Source organism: Dreissena polymorpha, chromosome 6, assembly GCF_020536995.1.
Source record: "Dreissena polymorpha isolate Duluth1 chromosome 6, UMN_Dpol_1.0, whole genome shotgun sequence".
Taxonomy (NCBI): domain Eukaryota; kingdom Metazoa; phylum Mollusca; class Bivalvia; order Myida; family Dreissenidae; genus Dreissena; species Dreissena polymorpha.
This window is the reverse complement of record NC_068360.1, coordinates 4,595,502-4,612,020: the sequence shown is the minus strand read 5'-3', so window position 1 is coordinate 4,612,020 and position 16,519 is coordinate 4,595,502. Positions and strand designations below refer to the sequence as shown.

Here is a 16,519-nt window from a genome sequence, read left to right as displayed (position 1 = left end):
TCCATATTTGAAATATGTCTGTACTCCTAATTTCCGAATAATTTACGGTAGTGTGTACCTCTAATTTTATAACAAGGTTCACAGATAAATTGAGATATGAATATAAAAACATCAACATCGCCCATACCCTACAGAACCAAACTTCGCTAACACCAAAACTTTCTACACAAATAACAATTTAACCCAACGCACATTTTGTAGCATATAAATACATGTACAATCAGGATATCATTAATTAATATATTAATCATCGTCGAATATCGACAATTAATTATCTGGTTACGGTGCATTCCATGAATGAAGCGACGCGGTATGGTTCAAACTTGGGTATCTAACGATAAATGTATATGTGAGCGTTATTCAGAGTCGATCAATCATGTCGGATAATTCGAAAAATCATAATCATCAAAAACTAACATATAGTAGCTCTTGGGAAACCGAGCATGTGCGTGAGTGTCATCTCAAAAAATAAAACATAATAGCTTTGGCATGTGAGCATGTGCGTTAAGTGTCGTCTAAGGTTAGCCTGTGCAGTCCGCACGTGCTTATCAGGGACGACACTTTCAGCCTAGCCTGGAATTTCGTTTAGAAGATACGTCCAGATAAAAGCGGAAAGTGTCGCCCCAATTTTAGCCTTTGCGGACTGAAAAGTCATGCATTAAGTCTGGTTTTACCGAAACAAGACTCCTTTGTACACATTTAAAACAAATGCCTTATTAAGGTTATAATTCAGGGACCAATCGGTAGGAAGAGTTTAAATTGAGCCGTACTTTTGCTATCGTCATTAGCCACTGGAGGATGATCAATAAGTTTTTGTACGTCAGAACGCCGGTCAATGACGGCCGCCAATATCGCCGCTAACGTGCACAGAAGGCCACAACATGAACCTGTAAGGTACAATTATATCTCATTAAGTGTGTGTGTTGCGTGTTTTTTGTGAAGTGTGGGGTGCTTTTGTCTGATTGTTCGGTTATTATCCTCTTGACATAAATAAAGGACTATAATTTCTTTCTGTTCTGCCGGTGCAGCTGAATACTAACTGATAATATTCGTATATTTAACAAGTTGTCTAGCACTTATGGCAAAGCCGAGAGATAAAAGATGTTGTAAGCTTCTATTGTCAATCTTTGTATCGAATTAAAAACGTGAACATATTTGTTATAATGTACGCATTCTATATCTGTATTTAATTACTTTTGTTCACGTAACCATTTCAAGGAAGATCGTTGAAAGAAAGCAATTAAAAACAAAGTGATAATGAGATTTTTGCCTGTTCTAGCACATGGATTTACGTCAAGGATAAATCTAAATTTAAACGAGAAGAAAGGCTGTCTATGGTGACTGCGAGATAATTGTTCAATACCAAAAACGGGATAAGATCGGAGCCGCATTTTATTCTATCAAACGTTGCCAAATAATTTTTAATATAATGAAAAAAGCCAATATCCGCAGAAAACAATTCAATGCACGCTCCTCATACCTTAGATAAGGAAATGATGTTTATTTTAAACACAAAACTATTGCGTTTGTAAGTAAAGAATTTGATTATTATAATATTCAAAAGAGCGAATATAATATATACTTTTTTCACGCAATGCACGAACGAAGCGTACTTACTCAATTTTCTAAGCAAGTACAGCAACTAATCCATTAATCATTAGCAAATGTTAGTCAATGACCGATTAAAGTGTGGGTTTTGTAATTTTGCCTGTAAGCAATAAATATGCGAAAACATTTTTAAAACTAAACAAGCGAGGGAATTATCAATTTCAACGCATTTAGTTTCGTCTATAATGAATGCCTGTACAAGACATGAAAATTGCAAATTGGACATTAAGTCGCAAAGATGGATATCTAAAGGACTTTTAATGAATTCCGTAGTCACCGAAAGCTTCATGAAGTCGTCATTGTACATTTCACAATTCTTCATTCAATAAACGTTTCATTTACTTAATCAATGCTCTTTAAATTATTCTACCGTCAATTAATGTTTAATGCCTTCTTGATTCAATGAACTTTTCAAGAATTCTAAAATCAATTAACCCTTCAGGCATTCTCCAATCAAATCATAAATTATTAAATCAATTCCTCTGTGACCTACCACTCGTCCTAGAACATACCACCCGTCCTAGACCTACCAGCCGTTCTAGAACCTACCACCCGTCATGAAACCTAACAACCGTCTTAGACTTTATACCCGTACTAGACATATTATCCGTCCAAGACCTACCACCCGTCTCAGACCTAGCACCCGTCCCAAACCGACAAACTATTATAGACCTACCACTCGTCCTAGACATACCGCCAATCTTAGACCTACCACCTGTCCAATCCCTTCCCGTCCAAGCACCCGTTATAGACCAACCACCCGTACAACAACCTACCAAGTTACCAACCGTCCTAGAACCTACCACCCGTCATATATCCTACCACCCGTCCTAGACCTACAACCCATCATATAACCTACCTCCCGTCCTAGAACCTTCCACCCGTCCTATAACCTACACCCGTCCGAGAACCTTCTATCCGTCCTAAAACCTTCCACCCGTCCTACAACTTACCACCGTCCTATAACCTATAGGTTAGTTACGAATAACTTTATTTGATTATTTGATAATTCGCTGTTTTCAACAGTATTTCAATCACATCACGGCGGTTTATCTAATGACACATTTCCTGCGTAAGCTAGTTTACATGAATTTAGTGCATCTACTTAAGCCAATAAATTGCAACATACCTATTTGCGTAAGATGCGGGCTGAGCATTGCCGTAGAAATAAATATTTTGTACAAAAAGCGCATCACAAACAATACATAAATACGAAAACTGAAAGATTTTTTTAACTGAACAAGCGATGAAATTATCAACTTTAAAGCATTTAGTTTTGTCCATAATGAATGCCTTTACAAGACATGAAAATTGCAAATTGGACATTAAGTCGAAAAATGGATTAGCAATGAACGTTAAATGAATTTCGTTGTCATCGAAAACTGCATGAAGTCGTCATTGAACACTTCACGAACTATTCAGTCAATGAACATTGAATGAATCCGTCAGTCAATGAACTTTTCATGAATTCTTTCATCAATGAACGTTTCACGAATTATTCGATCAAGAAGCGTTTCATGTTCATGGTTTATTCAATCAATGAACATGTAATGAATTCTTCGATCGATGTATGTTTAATGAATAACTGAGTCCGTGAATTAAATTAATTCTTCATTCAATAAACTAATAAAAATGATCGTTTTATTAGTTCTACTGTAAATAAATGTTTAATGCATTCTTGATTCCATGAACTTTTCAGGAATTCTTCTATCAACGAACCTTTCAGGAATTCTTCATTCAATGAAACCTTCAGGAATTCTCCAACAATTGAACGAATCATAAATTCTTACATAAATGAAAGTCACGGAATTTTTCTGTACATACACGTTTCGTGAATTGCGCAATTGATGAACGTTTTGTGAATATTTAAATCGATGAATGAAAAATGAATTTGACAATCAATAAAAGCTCCATGAATAAATAAATCAATTAAAGCTTCATTTATTATTCAATCAATGTACGTTTAATGAATTATTTAATAAAAGAGCGTTTCATGAATTATTCAGTCCATACACGTTTCATGAAGTGTCAATCAATTAACTCATCTGAATTCTTCATCAATTAATGTTTATACTCAGTTTTATATCCAGTAGGGATAAAGATATACATATTTCATAGTAAAAACACTCTTTTATTAATATTTCGCCCAAACGGGCTTTATCAAAGTTTACAAACACGAATTCACTACATAGTTATAACTGTCGTATACACCAATAAAGTAAATGTTTTATAACGTCAAATATGACAGGAAATGACGTCATGACGTCGTACTTTACCATGCGATATACAATTGCGCCAAAATACATAATATACATGACATTTCGTTGTATGGTTCTTATACTTTATCAGAAATTCATGCCCATTGTAATTTTCCAAATTGAATTTGATATAACAATATGATGTTATTGTAATACTTTTTATTATCAAATTCAATTTGGAAAATTACAATGGGCATGAATTTCTGATAAAGTATAAGAACCATACAACGAAATGTCATGTATATTATGTATTTTGGCGCAATTGTATATCGCATGGTAAAGTACGACGTCATGACGTCATTTCCTGTCATATTTGACGTTATAAAACATTTACTTTATTGGTGTATACGACAGTTATAACTATGTAGTGAATTCGTGTTTGTAAACTTTGATAAAGCCCGTTTGGGCGAAATATTAATAAAAGAGTGTTTTTACTATGAATTAATGTTTACGCAATCAATTCTCCACCCAGTAATATTTCACGCATTTCTCGGTAACCTAGTACCCGTCCTAGACCTACCACCCGTCCTACACTTACCACCCGTCCTAGAACCCACCACCCGTCCTTAAACCTGTCTTAGACCTACTACCCGTCATAGACCTACCATCCGTCCAAGACCTACCACCCGTCTCAAACCTACGACCCGTCCTAGACCAACCACCTGCCCTAAACCTACCATTCGTCATAGACCAACCACCCGTCCAATCCATCACATTCTAGACCAACAACCCGTCTTAGACAAACCACCCGTCCTTCAACCTACCACCCGTCCTAGGACCTACCATCCGTCCTAGAACCTACCACCCGTCATAGACCTACCACCCGTCCTACAACCTACCACCCGTCCTTGACTTGTCTTCATGGCCATCACCATATTGAGCATGCTTTGTTGGAACCACTTCACCGTCAAGTTGTCGTTTGCAATGGCCGACGGGGCGGCTACGAGCCTAGAAACGATAGTACTTAGATAGTGAGACAAATAACAAGACAGAGACGTATGTTGTTCTTTTACGATTACTGTATATGGCTCTTATTTATTCAAAGCGCCTTTTCGAAAGACCTTATTGAAAGTCAAAAGCGAATAAACCCAACTTGATCAAATGAGAGAATACAAATAACAACCCAAACAAGGCTCTGGCGACCCACATGACCCAGTAGTTCTTAAAAAGGGCACCCACTGCAAAGAGGGTCTGAAAAGGTGAACATAAGATTTTTGCCAAACACTATCAAATGAAATATTTGTGTTGTCGTGAAATTTCGTTAATACATTAAATCCAGTGTGTTTTTTTGATGAAATATTCGGCGTTATTCGGCCCCATTCCCCCATCTCTAGAGTATATATTTTTCCCCCAAATATTTTTAAAATTCCCCTCTCGGAAGTGTTATTCAATTTTAATCAATACCTCATTTAAATACGTCTCTCGTTACGAATTTACTACTGCATCCGCGTGTTTACTTTATTTCAGCCTTTACCGCAAACCGTACGTAGTTCACTATCACGACTTTCGCTTAAACCGCAAACCATACCATTCTATACATAGATGGTGACGTCACTACGTTATTATCACCTCTATCCTTAGACGCATCACGCACCTCCATTTGGAGGTCATAATACACCAAATAGTTTCCCTATATAATTCAATGTAAAAGCGACAACTTTGAGCGAAAATAAATTTAACATTTTGCACATAGAGACCCCCATAACCATACCTTTTCTTAAAGGCCATTCTAAGCGGAATCGATTTATGCAATAAAAAAGATATGTCATGTACAATGCAAGAAAGAACTTGACACAAATCAAAATCGACTGTTTTTGCAACTTTTTTTTTCGGCCGTTTCTTAGTGGAATGTAACCTTTTCTAGTGCAATGGTTTACTATAGTCTTCAAGTGTATCATATTTCAGGGATTCAGTAGTGAACACCTATTCATGCCCTACCATTATCTCCGCAAGATAACACCTGAATAATGGTAAAAAGTGTAAAACATGCCTTCCTGTCAACTATGATATTTTTTTAGAGAGTACAGCCCTACATGAAGCGATCATTTAGTGTATTGTAACCTATAAGACAACGTTTACTGTTAACATCGCGAAAAATAAGCACTTCTCGATACTTATAAACCTATTTTCTATGTGCATGCCAATTTTCAGACCGATCTTTCACGTAGAAATGCTTGAAAATGCATTTTATTATAACGCCTGATAAGCCATGTGGCTTTCGCGTTCGGAGCTTTGATTTATTACGGGCGTTCAGGCGTAAAACGATTACCCTAAATAATTACAATCGGTCAAAATACTGGAATATTGTTACAAGCTATGTAGAAAAAGAAGTAAACAACTATTAAAACGTGTTCATGAGCTCTTTCAGCACAAATTGTTGCGATTTGAGATGCTCAAGACGAGTTTTTGTACAATTTTTTTCTTATTTTCCTCTGAAAACGTATTTTTTTCTTAAAATCTCACGATGCTCCTTAAATTCGTGAAACAAACGCATTTATTCCGTGAAATTTGCCAAAACGCATCATATCTCACTAAAAAAATGATGATTTTCTGTAAATACAGCTTCTTTGTGACTAGGCCTGGTTTTGCGTTTAGGTCATAATACACCAAATAGTTTCCCTATATAATTCAATGTAAAAGCGACAACTTTGAGCGAAAATAAATTCAACATTTTGCACATAGAGACCCCCATAACCATACCTTTTCTTAAAGGCCATTCTAAGCGGAATCGATTTATGCAATAAAAAAGATATGTCATGTACAATGCAAGAAAGAACTTGACACAAATCAAAATCGACTGTTTTGCAACTTTTTTTTCGGCCGTTTCTTAGTGGAATGTAACCTTTTCTAGTGCAATGGTTTACTATAGTCTTCAAGTGTATCATATTTCAGGGATTCAGTAGTGAACACCTATTCATGCCCTACCATTATCTCCGCAAGATAACACCTGAATAATGGTAAAAAGTGTAAAACATGCCTTCCTGTCAACTATGATATTTTTTTAGAGAGTACAGCCCTACATGAAGCGATCATTTAGTGTATTGTAACCTATAAGACAACGTTTACTGTTAACATCGCGAAAAATAAGCACTTCTCGATACTTATAAACCTATTTTCTATGTGCATGCCAATTTTCAGACCGATCTTTCACGTAGAAATGCTTGAAAATGCATTTTATTATAACGCCTGATAAGCCATGTGGCTTTCGCGTTCGGAGCTTTGATTTATTACGGGCGTTCAGGCGTAAAACGATTACCCTAAATAATTACAATCGGTCAAAATACTGGAATATTGTTACAAGCTATGTAGAAAAAGAAGTAAACAACTATTAAAACGTGTTCATGAGCTCTTTCAGCACAAATTGTTGCGATTTGAGATGCTCAAGACGAGTTTTTGTACAATTTTTTTCTTATTTTCCTCTGAAAACGTATTTTTTTCTTAAAATCTCACGATGCTCCTTAAATTCGTGAAACAAACGCATTTATTCCGTGAAATTTGCCAAAACGCATCATATCTCACTAAAAAAAATGATGATTTTCTGTAAATACAGCTTCTTTGTGACTAGGCCTGGTTTTGCGTTTAGGTCATAATACACCAAATAGTTTCCCTATATAATTCAATGTAAAAGCGACAACTTTGAGCGAAAATAAATTCAACATTTTGCACATAGAGACCCCCATAACCATACCTTTTCTTAAAGGCCATTCTAAGCGGAATCGATTTATGCAATAAAAAAGATATGTCATGTACAATGCAAGAAAGAACTTGACACAAATCAAAATCGACTGTTTTTGCAACTTTTTTTTTCGGCCGTTTCTTAGTGGAATGTAACCTTTTCTAGTGCAATGGTTTACTATAGTCTTCAAGTGTATCATATTTCAGGGATTCAGTAGTGAACACCTATTCATGCCCTACCATTATCTCCGCAAGATAACACCTGAATAATGGTAAAAAGTGTAAAACATGCCTTCCTGTCAACTATGATATTTTTTTAGAGAGTACAGCCCTACATGAAGCGATCATTTAGTGTATTGTAACCTGGAGGCATTTATGACTACGACACAAAGAAGTCCGCGGATGAATGAAGAATTTGCTTTATAAGTAAACATTCATGCTACGATTTAAAAGTTAAGTATTATTTTGTTCAGTCTTATGGTCTTATGTTAGTATCAATTAAAATTTTCGTTAGTTTTCAACAATTTCGCTCTTTATTCATTTTTTTTAAACTGTACTTTCACTTTCGGCTGTATAACAACATGTATCCTTTATTGACGAAAGTTTGCAATGAAATAGCGTTTTCAAAACCGCTTAAAAAGTTTCAGAAGGTGTGTCTGATGCATGTTTTGAATAGACATGTCATATATAGCATGTCATAGCTATATTGCCGACTAGTATGGGAACAATTTGATATTTCAAGTGGCTCCATTTGCATTGCAAGATAAGTTCAAATTGATTTGTTCAGATTGTTAAATTTTGACACCCTAATTATATATCTTTTTATAAGTGCCTGATAGATTTTTTTCTTTAAATAATTGAGATCAATGAAAAATTTAGTAAAAGCACAGCATTGATGTTCTATGGTGGTCATATTTAGTGGAATAGTATGTTACAATAAAACAATTATAACTATTGTATTAATGAATTTAGATTAGGTGTCATGGGGTAGTAATTCATTATATGAGATTAGCACATTAAATAGTTGAAAAATAAATAACACTTTAATGACTTACCATAGTAAAATAAAGTAGCATAGAATATGTTGCAGGTCATAAAATGTAAAACTGAAATTGAAGAAGCTTTACAAATATTAACACTGACAACACTGTTGGTTTTCCAAAAAAAATTCTTTCCTATCTACCTGCCCTAGTTTTTGGGGGCAAATTTAAATATTATTAATATCATTGAGTTAACTTATTTAAATATCAACATGTTTTGATTACATTAGCTTATTATATTATTACATTATTAATAATGAAATACTTTGCAAGGAAAGTCCAATTCTGTTTTAATTAGTCTTAATTAGCTACTATTAAAATTGAAAATATCAGTGACATCCAATACTTGCGTATGAATGCATATTTTCTTTGACAGTTACATAGTACCCTATTTAATTGGATTAAAAACAACAAATAATTATAGTTCCACAACCCAGCCCAAGTTGACTCAAACTGAATTAATTCATCAATTGATCCTATTTGATTATATTAAAAACAACATTTGTAAGATTTTTAGAATATCCCATGTATTCCTCTAGTACACCAACATGCACGTCTTACTAATGATTTACATGCACTCCTGTAACAGTTTAACAAAAATAATGAATGATTAATCCAAAGAAAACAACAAACTGCTTCATAGAAAAAGTTAATAACATAAGATTACATAAGCAAAATAATCATTTTGATAATAAATCAAGATAATACTTCAACCAAACCATTATAAATTAATTGTGGGGTGGTGGGAGGTAATGTAAGCACTAAAACTAAAATGGGGGAAATGTCTGGAAAGGGAACATCTAAGGGGGGCGTCCGGAATTCCTGCTAAGGGCGACAGTGTTGTTAATGTGTCTTTAGAAGAAATAACTGAAGGAAAGTACTCATTGGTGTATCAGGGCTTCCCCTGGATCAAAAATGTCTTTAGCCAAATTTGCCTTGCTTTGGCAAAATTCTTCTATTTTTGGCTATTTTTAAGTTTTGATGAAGAAAAAGTAGTAGCCAAATAGAATTTTCTTTAGCCAAATAGATCAATTTGTAGCCATTGGCTAATTTGGCGAATGGCAGAGTAAGCCCTGGTGTATGCCCATCCAGAAGCATTTCTGAGCATATCAATTGGAACAGCAATATTGAGTGCATTTGAAAGAGATATAACTGTTTCATGCATTGCTTTTGATGAAGCCCACATGGCCCTTTAATGGTAGCTTTCCTATTATGGATTTTATACTTATTTTTTACTCCACAATCTAGCTCTTTTGTCATAAAATGAGAAGTTTTATTATCCAACAGGTTTTGTGTTTGAACCTCACAAATTTTATAATACCGAAGTCCCATCATATAATCATCATCACAATCAGCAGCAGCATTATCATATTCATCGTCATCATCATCGTTAGCAGCAGCATCATTGTGTTGTATTATCAGAATTCAATACAAATACAAACACAACCATTACAACTCTTATTACTACTAGTACTACTACTAATTAATTAATTATCTACTACTACAACAAGAACAACAACTACTACTACTACTACTACTACCACCACCACCTACTACTACTACTACTTGGTACACCAGGACTTGTTGTCCATGGAGACGATAAAGAGAACTCTCCCAAAGTATTGATCGAACCCACGCCCAGCGGACAACATTCTATACACAATAGCAACCATAAATTAATATTTGAATATAAGAACATGGAATTCACAAAATTACTGAAAATGCTTTAAAATAAATGCAAATTTGAAATTTGAAACAAAACAACCTAAGCAATACATAATAAGAAACACTACATTATTGAAACACTGATACCATGAACATTTTAGGGTGTAACACCTTATGTACATATACCAGACCTTTTATGTACTACCCGTACTTTGAAACTTTACGTACCACCTACATAAAATATAGGCGTTATTGTCCATTCATTCATAGCAGTCCTAATGAATTAAGGTCATTCTCTAAACATGATTAAAGTCTAAAGAAGGAAATAATTTGATTTTTTTACAGTTTGAACATTAAGGTCATTCTCTCTTCTCTTCAAAGTATCACATTTCAATTATACAATATAATACAAACATTTTAGACTTTATAATCCTTAGTCAGGATAAGATAAGAGACAATGAATTTTTATAATTTACTTCAATTTCAGGTAAGACTAATAAATCATTTATTAAGTACTACATGTACTAGAGCTAATAAATTAAACTAAGACACTCAGTGACACTTAGACAATCTGACAAATTTTGTATTTATGAATTTAGACTTATATATTGGCCATAGATTTTATTTTTTGAAAAAATAAAATCTATGGCCAATATATAAGTCTAAATTCATAAATACTATCACACAAAATACATTTCATCGATAACACACATTCATATTAAATTAGTTATCTCTATATATTATAAATATGGTACATAAAGTGTCAGAGAGTGGTACATAAAGTGTCGGTACATAAACGGACTGGTACGTAAGGTGTTACATTCAACATTTTAAAAATCAGTTAACAATATATGGACTTCATTGTTTTGCATATACGCAATCAAAGCATATTTATTAAAAATTAAAACACACTGTTCATGGCTGTATCTTTTTATTTATACATGCATCAACTATTCTGAATATTAATACATTTTAAAAATTATATATAAACAAGAGCACCACATAATGGGTGCCAAGCTAGGCTGCTGTGCAGTTTTGAATAAATGAATGTTGTTGTTTTTTAAATTAGAGGTTAGTGACCTTGACCTTTGACTAAGTGACACCAAAATGGGTGTGGTGTGTAGAATTTTAGAAATCATCAAGGTGCATATACATGTGAGGTTTCAATGTTATAGGTGGAAGCACTTTGATTTTAGAGCCGACGTAAAGGTTTTAGCAAGACGCAGACGTCTGACGACGAGCTGTCTATGACAATACCTAGGGTTTTCCCCCAAAACAGCTGAGCTAAAATTGAGCGCCATATAAATTAAATGGAAAACATACAATATTATGTCGAGAAAAATAAAGCTGTAAAAATCTCACCTGCTCGTCTTTGATGTTGCAATTAGCACATTCAGCATTTTCAGTATCTACTAAATAAATATATGAAAGTGCCAAATGTCCAAGATACCATGAAGTCCTCCTCAAAATGTTAGATCCTTCGAACTCCATTTATTTTATCCCTGATTAATCCTCTCACACATTAGGCCTACATGTAAGATTCCTTGTTATGTTCACAGCGTTTATTTTAAATCGTTTACGTTCTCAAATTTCAGCATGTTTTTAATTATAAATATTTATTTATGATTAAGATTTATTTACTATTTCGAAGATACATTCTTGCGGTTTATGGACGTTTCGTGCCACTACCAGTTCGTGCCACTGATATTTGTGTTGAAAAGGGGTAGACGTTTCGTCCCACTGATAATATATAGGCGGATAGGTGTGAATAATGCCGTATAGGTGTGAATGATATTGGGATGTATATAAATGTAGAAAATTACAACAATGTTGACAATTATGAAATAAATAACAAACAAATAAAATGATTTATCGTTAGTATACTAATATTTGTAAATAGTGTATTATATGCAATAAACATAAAGCATAAAGTGTTGTTATTTTTTATGAATCATGTGTATGCGCTTGTAATAATAAAATAAAATGATTTATTGTTAGTATAAAAACATGTGTGCATAGTTCATTATGTTTAATAAATATAAAACATGAAATGCTGTTATTTTCTATGCTTCAATTGTATGTATTATATACATAAATAATAATATATAACATGAATGAAAAATAATACAATTAAAAATAAAGTTGGTCTTTTTCTTTTAAGAAAAGCTTATGCTTTACTATCGACTCACAAACTTTCAATTAGCCGTATGTGTATTTACGTAATTAGCAAACAATTTATTACCGACTCGGGCCTTTAATTTACCGACACGGGCTTTTAATGGCCAATTAGTAACCAATTAGTAAACAACTCACCGCTTTAATTATGATACAAACTGTGTAATTTATTGAAGGAGTAAATAAAGTCAGTTGAACACACAGTATATAATACCGCCAGACGGTACACATATATAGAATAATAAAGCAATATATTATTTTCAATTGATAGTTATAATTTAAATATTATCTTATAAAAACTAGTATATCACATTTTCATTGGATAGTTATAATTTTAATATTATTAAATATAAACTAATATACATCATATAGTTCACAACATATTTCTTTTTTCCAGGATGGCATCGCAGAATCAACGGTCGAGCAGGGCGACCCGACCTAGGGTTTTACGTGCTCGTCCCCCTGTTGCGCCGTGAGGCAGAAACAGTGGATCTGACAATCCGCCTTGTGTCAAGCACGCCCTGACTCGGGTACACCAGAATTTTTTTAAAGAAGTGCACGGGCGGCTCTTCGAGATCTCGGAGAAGTACGAAGACGATGACATGACAACTACTCAACTGCTGAGAGCGTTAAGCCATATAAATGAGATGGGACCGAGCACAACCCAGGATGACATCCATTTTGAGGACTTCTGAAATGCAATACATTGTATATATGATTTGTGTATGTGTATGATAGGATAGTATGCTGTTGTATTTGTGCTTCTATATTTGTGCACTTTTGTATATGTGTATTAAAACAATGTTTGAATATATTTATGTTATCAATCTAGATATTGTTAAAATGTATGCATGCATTCACTTCTGATGTTGTTAATGTCAATTTATTGCAAATGTTTGTATATATTTATGTAATCTCTGCCAACACAAGATAATCCTACCAGATTGGGTAGGAAGCATTTTTTTGTTTAAAATGTATGTTTGCATTCACTTCTGATGTTTTAATATATTTATGTAATGTATTGTTAATGTATTATATGAAGCATTTAAATTGACTCTTAAACAATCTTGAAAAAAAAAACATTGTTGTTTTCCCATTGAACAGATGTTACAATCAAAGGTGCGAAAGTTTCCTGTTATGATTTCATACCTACATACGGTATTATTCACAACTATCCGCCTATGTATTATCAGTGGGACGAAACGTCCAATGCTCTCCTACACAAATATCAGTGGCGCGAACTGGTAGTGGCACGAAACGTCCAGCACCCCATGCTTGCAACGTGTTTAGTTAAGTCTAAGTTACGTGTTTAGTGATTCTTACAAACAATAGACTGACATAAAAAGTTGCTCCTTTTGAAGCACAAACTGCATCCAAATATATATTACAGCTGGCCCGGTTTGATGGGGCCTGTTTTTGATATAAATTAATTACCATTTTTCACTTCCGTGTTTATTATGTTTACCAACGCCATGATGGAAAAAAGTCCGTTTCCCACAATGCTTAGCGCGCATTCACACAGGTCAGTAAGACCGGTGTGACACAATGCAAACCATACCTATTCCAACATGTCGCACAACAACAAAAGCTATCGTAACAAAACAAATCTGTTTTAACTTAAAAATAAATTGATATTATTTTCAAACAAGTACAACTTAAAAGTCAGTCTTCATCAAATGCCGGCAGTGAAACGCCAGAAACGTCCGGTCAAGAGAGTGTTGAAAGACTGTTTAGTTTGCTCAACCTGCTTTGCACGCCACAGAGAAACAGGCTTGGGGAAAGCTACACTGGAGTCCCTGATCAGACTTTGTCTGCACACGGAGAGACTTGGTGAAGAGGAGGTCGCCAGAATAATTGATAAATTCGCTGAAAAGCCCAGAAATGTTGAACTTTGAACATGAACATAACATGTTGATCAATAACAGAGTTTGAATTATGTTTTTCTCCCTCTGTATGGTGAATTATAGTGTTAAAACTTGATTTTGTACTGTTACTAGCTAAGCATAGAAATTTCCCCCTTTTCCCCTTTAACGTGCGAATTCCCCCCTCCCCCTCAGGGAACCCGACCCCCTTCCCCCAAAATTGAAAAAAACAACACTGAAATCAGGCTTTTTCGTGTGATATTAAGTTCGAGGAGAATGGAGATGCTTAATTGCCTGATATATGGCTTCGGACACTAACGTTCGCTGTACATTTGAAATCGTGGATAAGAGGACCATCGCAAATTAGAGTCTGACAAATAATATTGATTTCACAATACTTATCAGTCATCGAACCGGGTTAAAAAGTAATACATATCCAAAGCCTGCAGTTTAGCCAGCTTGATTGGTCATTTGGGTCAACAAGAGTTAAAACTTACAAATAACAGGACACATATCGACTTGCTTATTTACTAAAATATACTAATAAATTATAGCATGCACAGTGTTAGAGAACTATCTATTTGAATATACCGTACATGAGCACACATGAGTGTAGCATATACACAAATATACGGCCAAATTGAATGGCTTAACAAAGGATAAAATTAATGGTGTATTCGAAAGGAAGATTGTTATTGAGACAAACAACACTTCAATGCGTATGTGAACACTTTTACCATAATTAACTCTAAGCTCGCGAACATTTGTACCCACGATCTATATTACGGATAGTACGTTTTTTATATCGAGAGTAGAACAAAATGTACACAAATCAGAAATGTGATTACATGAGAAGCCGCAATTAGTCCCGTGGAGATCGGCATGCTCAGTCTGTTTCCAATCCTGTCAACTAGAAATCCACCCAACAGCGAGGACGGTATGTTTGTCCACTGTAGCGTGGAGTAGAAGCCCATGTATTGCGTCTCTGATATGCCCATATCCTCGATGACATGCCGTTGGATACCAGAAGGACTGTCATAGCAAATGTAGTCCCCTAAAATCCATTCATTAAAGTTCATGGCGACAAACGTACATGTATACACGTTTACAGCAAAGCAGACATGTATATTGTTAATACAATACTTCATCATAACTACATCGCCTTAAACATGTTAAATTAATTTATAGAAAACAATGATTCAAAATCAAGTTCATTTTAGACCGAGGTATTTTTCATTTATATTTCAGTGTGAAATATTTGTATTGAACATTATGTATTGATCTAAGTGAAATAAAATAAGAAACCTTCTGTAATTAAGTATTGTTGATTGCGTTTTTGAGATTTCATGATTTAGCTTGACAATTAAGCATGAAACTTTTAAGTATTTTATTCACTGTAATTATTATATGTTAGTAAAACAATACAAACGAGATTTAAGAAAAACAACGTTAGCGTATTTTAAAACAGTGATAAAAAGTGAAGTATATATATATATTTAAATTACAAGCAGTTATACTTTATGCATCATGTATGTCTGATATTGTGTACACTTATGTACCATATACATTAATATAGTTAATATTTTATGTTCTAACACATGTTTAGTCTTCATATTGCACCTAGGTCTAGTATTTAATAACTTACTACCCCTGCGCCACAAACGGCATTAGTTGAAGGTAGTAAATGGCGGTTGTTACGCTGATAAGCCAAAATGGGGCTGAGAAGTGCTTCACGTCCGATACCTTCATCGCTTCAACATTTTCTTGACGATAAAATGCAGTTTCACATGTTTAATAGTTTAAAAGGCCTTGGTAAACAGCGTAGACCCAGATGAGACGCCGCATGATGAGGCGTCTCATCAGGGTCTGCGCTGTTTGCTTAAAGGAATTTCTGTAAGAAATATTATAAATATAGAAATAAATATACCAGACATCCCTAATTTTAATAATAAATTGATCCAATTTAGAAGGAGGGGAGAGTCCACTAGGCATAAATGGGTTAAGCGCGAAAAGTCGTGTTACATTGGTTGATGTTTCTGCCAACGTGATTTACAATACATCAATATGTGGCTCATACTTTTGCACAGACGGATAGACGCACGGACCCACAGACGGCCAGTGCGACCGAAAATGCCGCCTTTTCGGATGGAGAGTTTACGTGGCATAAAAAACTTAAGCAAACGTAACTCATAAAACGCCGCATTTTGTCAACTAAAATTCAGGTGAAAATAACTAA

The 16,519-nt window shown here is 34.4% G+C and overlaps 2 protein-coding genes across 5 annotated transcripts in view; one reads left to right on the top strand and one right to left on the bottom strand.

The window, feature by feature from the left end:
- Positions 1–16,519, top strand: part of LOC127833768 (uncharacterized) — a 232,837-nt gene that overhangs the window by 171,841 nt on the left and 44,477 nt on the right. The gene's annotated exons all lie outside the window — the stretch shown is intronic.
- The window catches only part of LOC127833767 (uncharacterized), a 212,382-nt gene that overhangs the window by 163,372 nt on the left and 32,491 nt on the right, over positions 1–16,519 (bottom strand). Inside the window, exons 14-16 of the mRNA XM_052359192.1 lie at positions 15,132–15,337; positions 4,706–4,814; positions 771–887 (exon numbers count right to left, since the gene is read on the bottom strand). Coding sequence (XP_052215152.1) covers positions 771–887; positions 4,706–4,814; positions 15,132–15,337 — 432 coding nt within the window. The remainder of the gene's footprint in view (positions 1–770; positions 888–4,705; positions 4,815–15,131; positions 15,338–16,519) is intronic.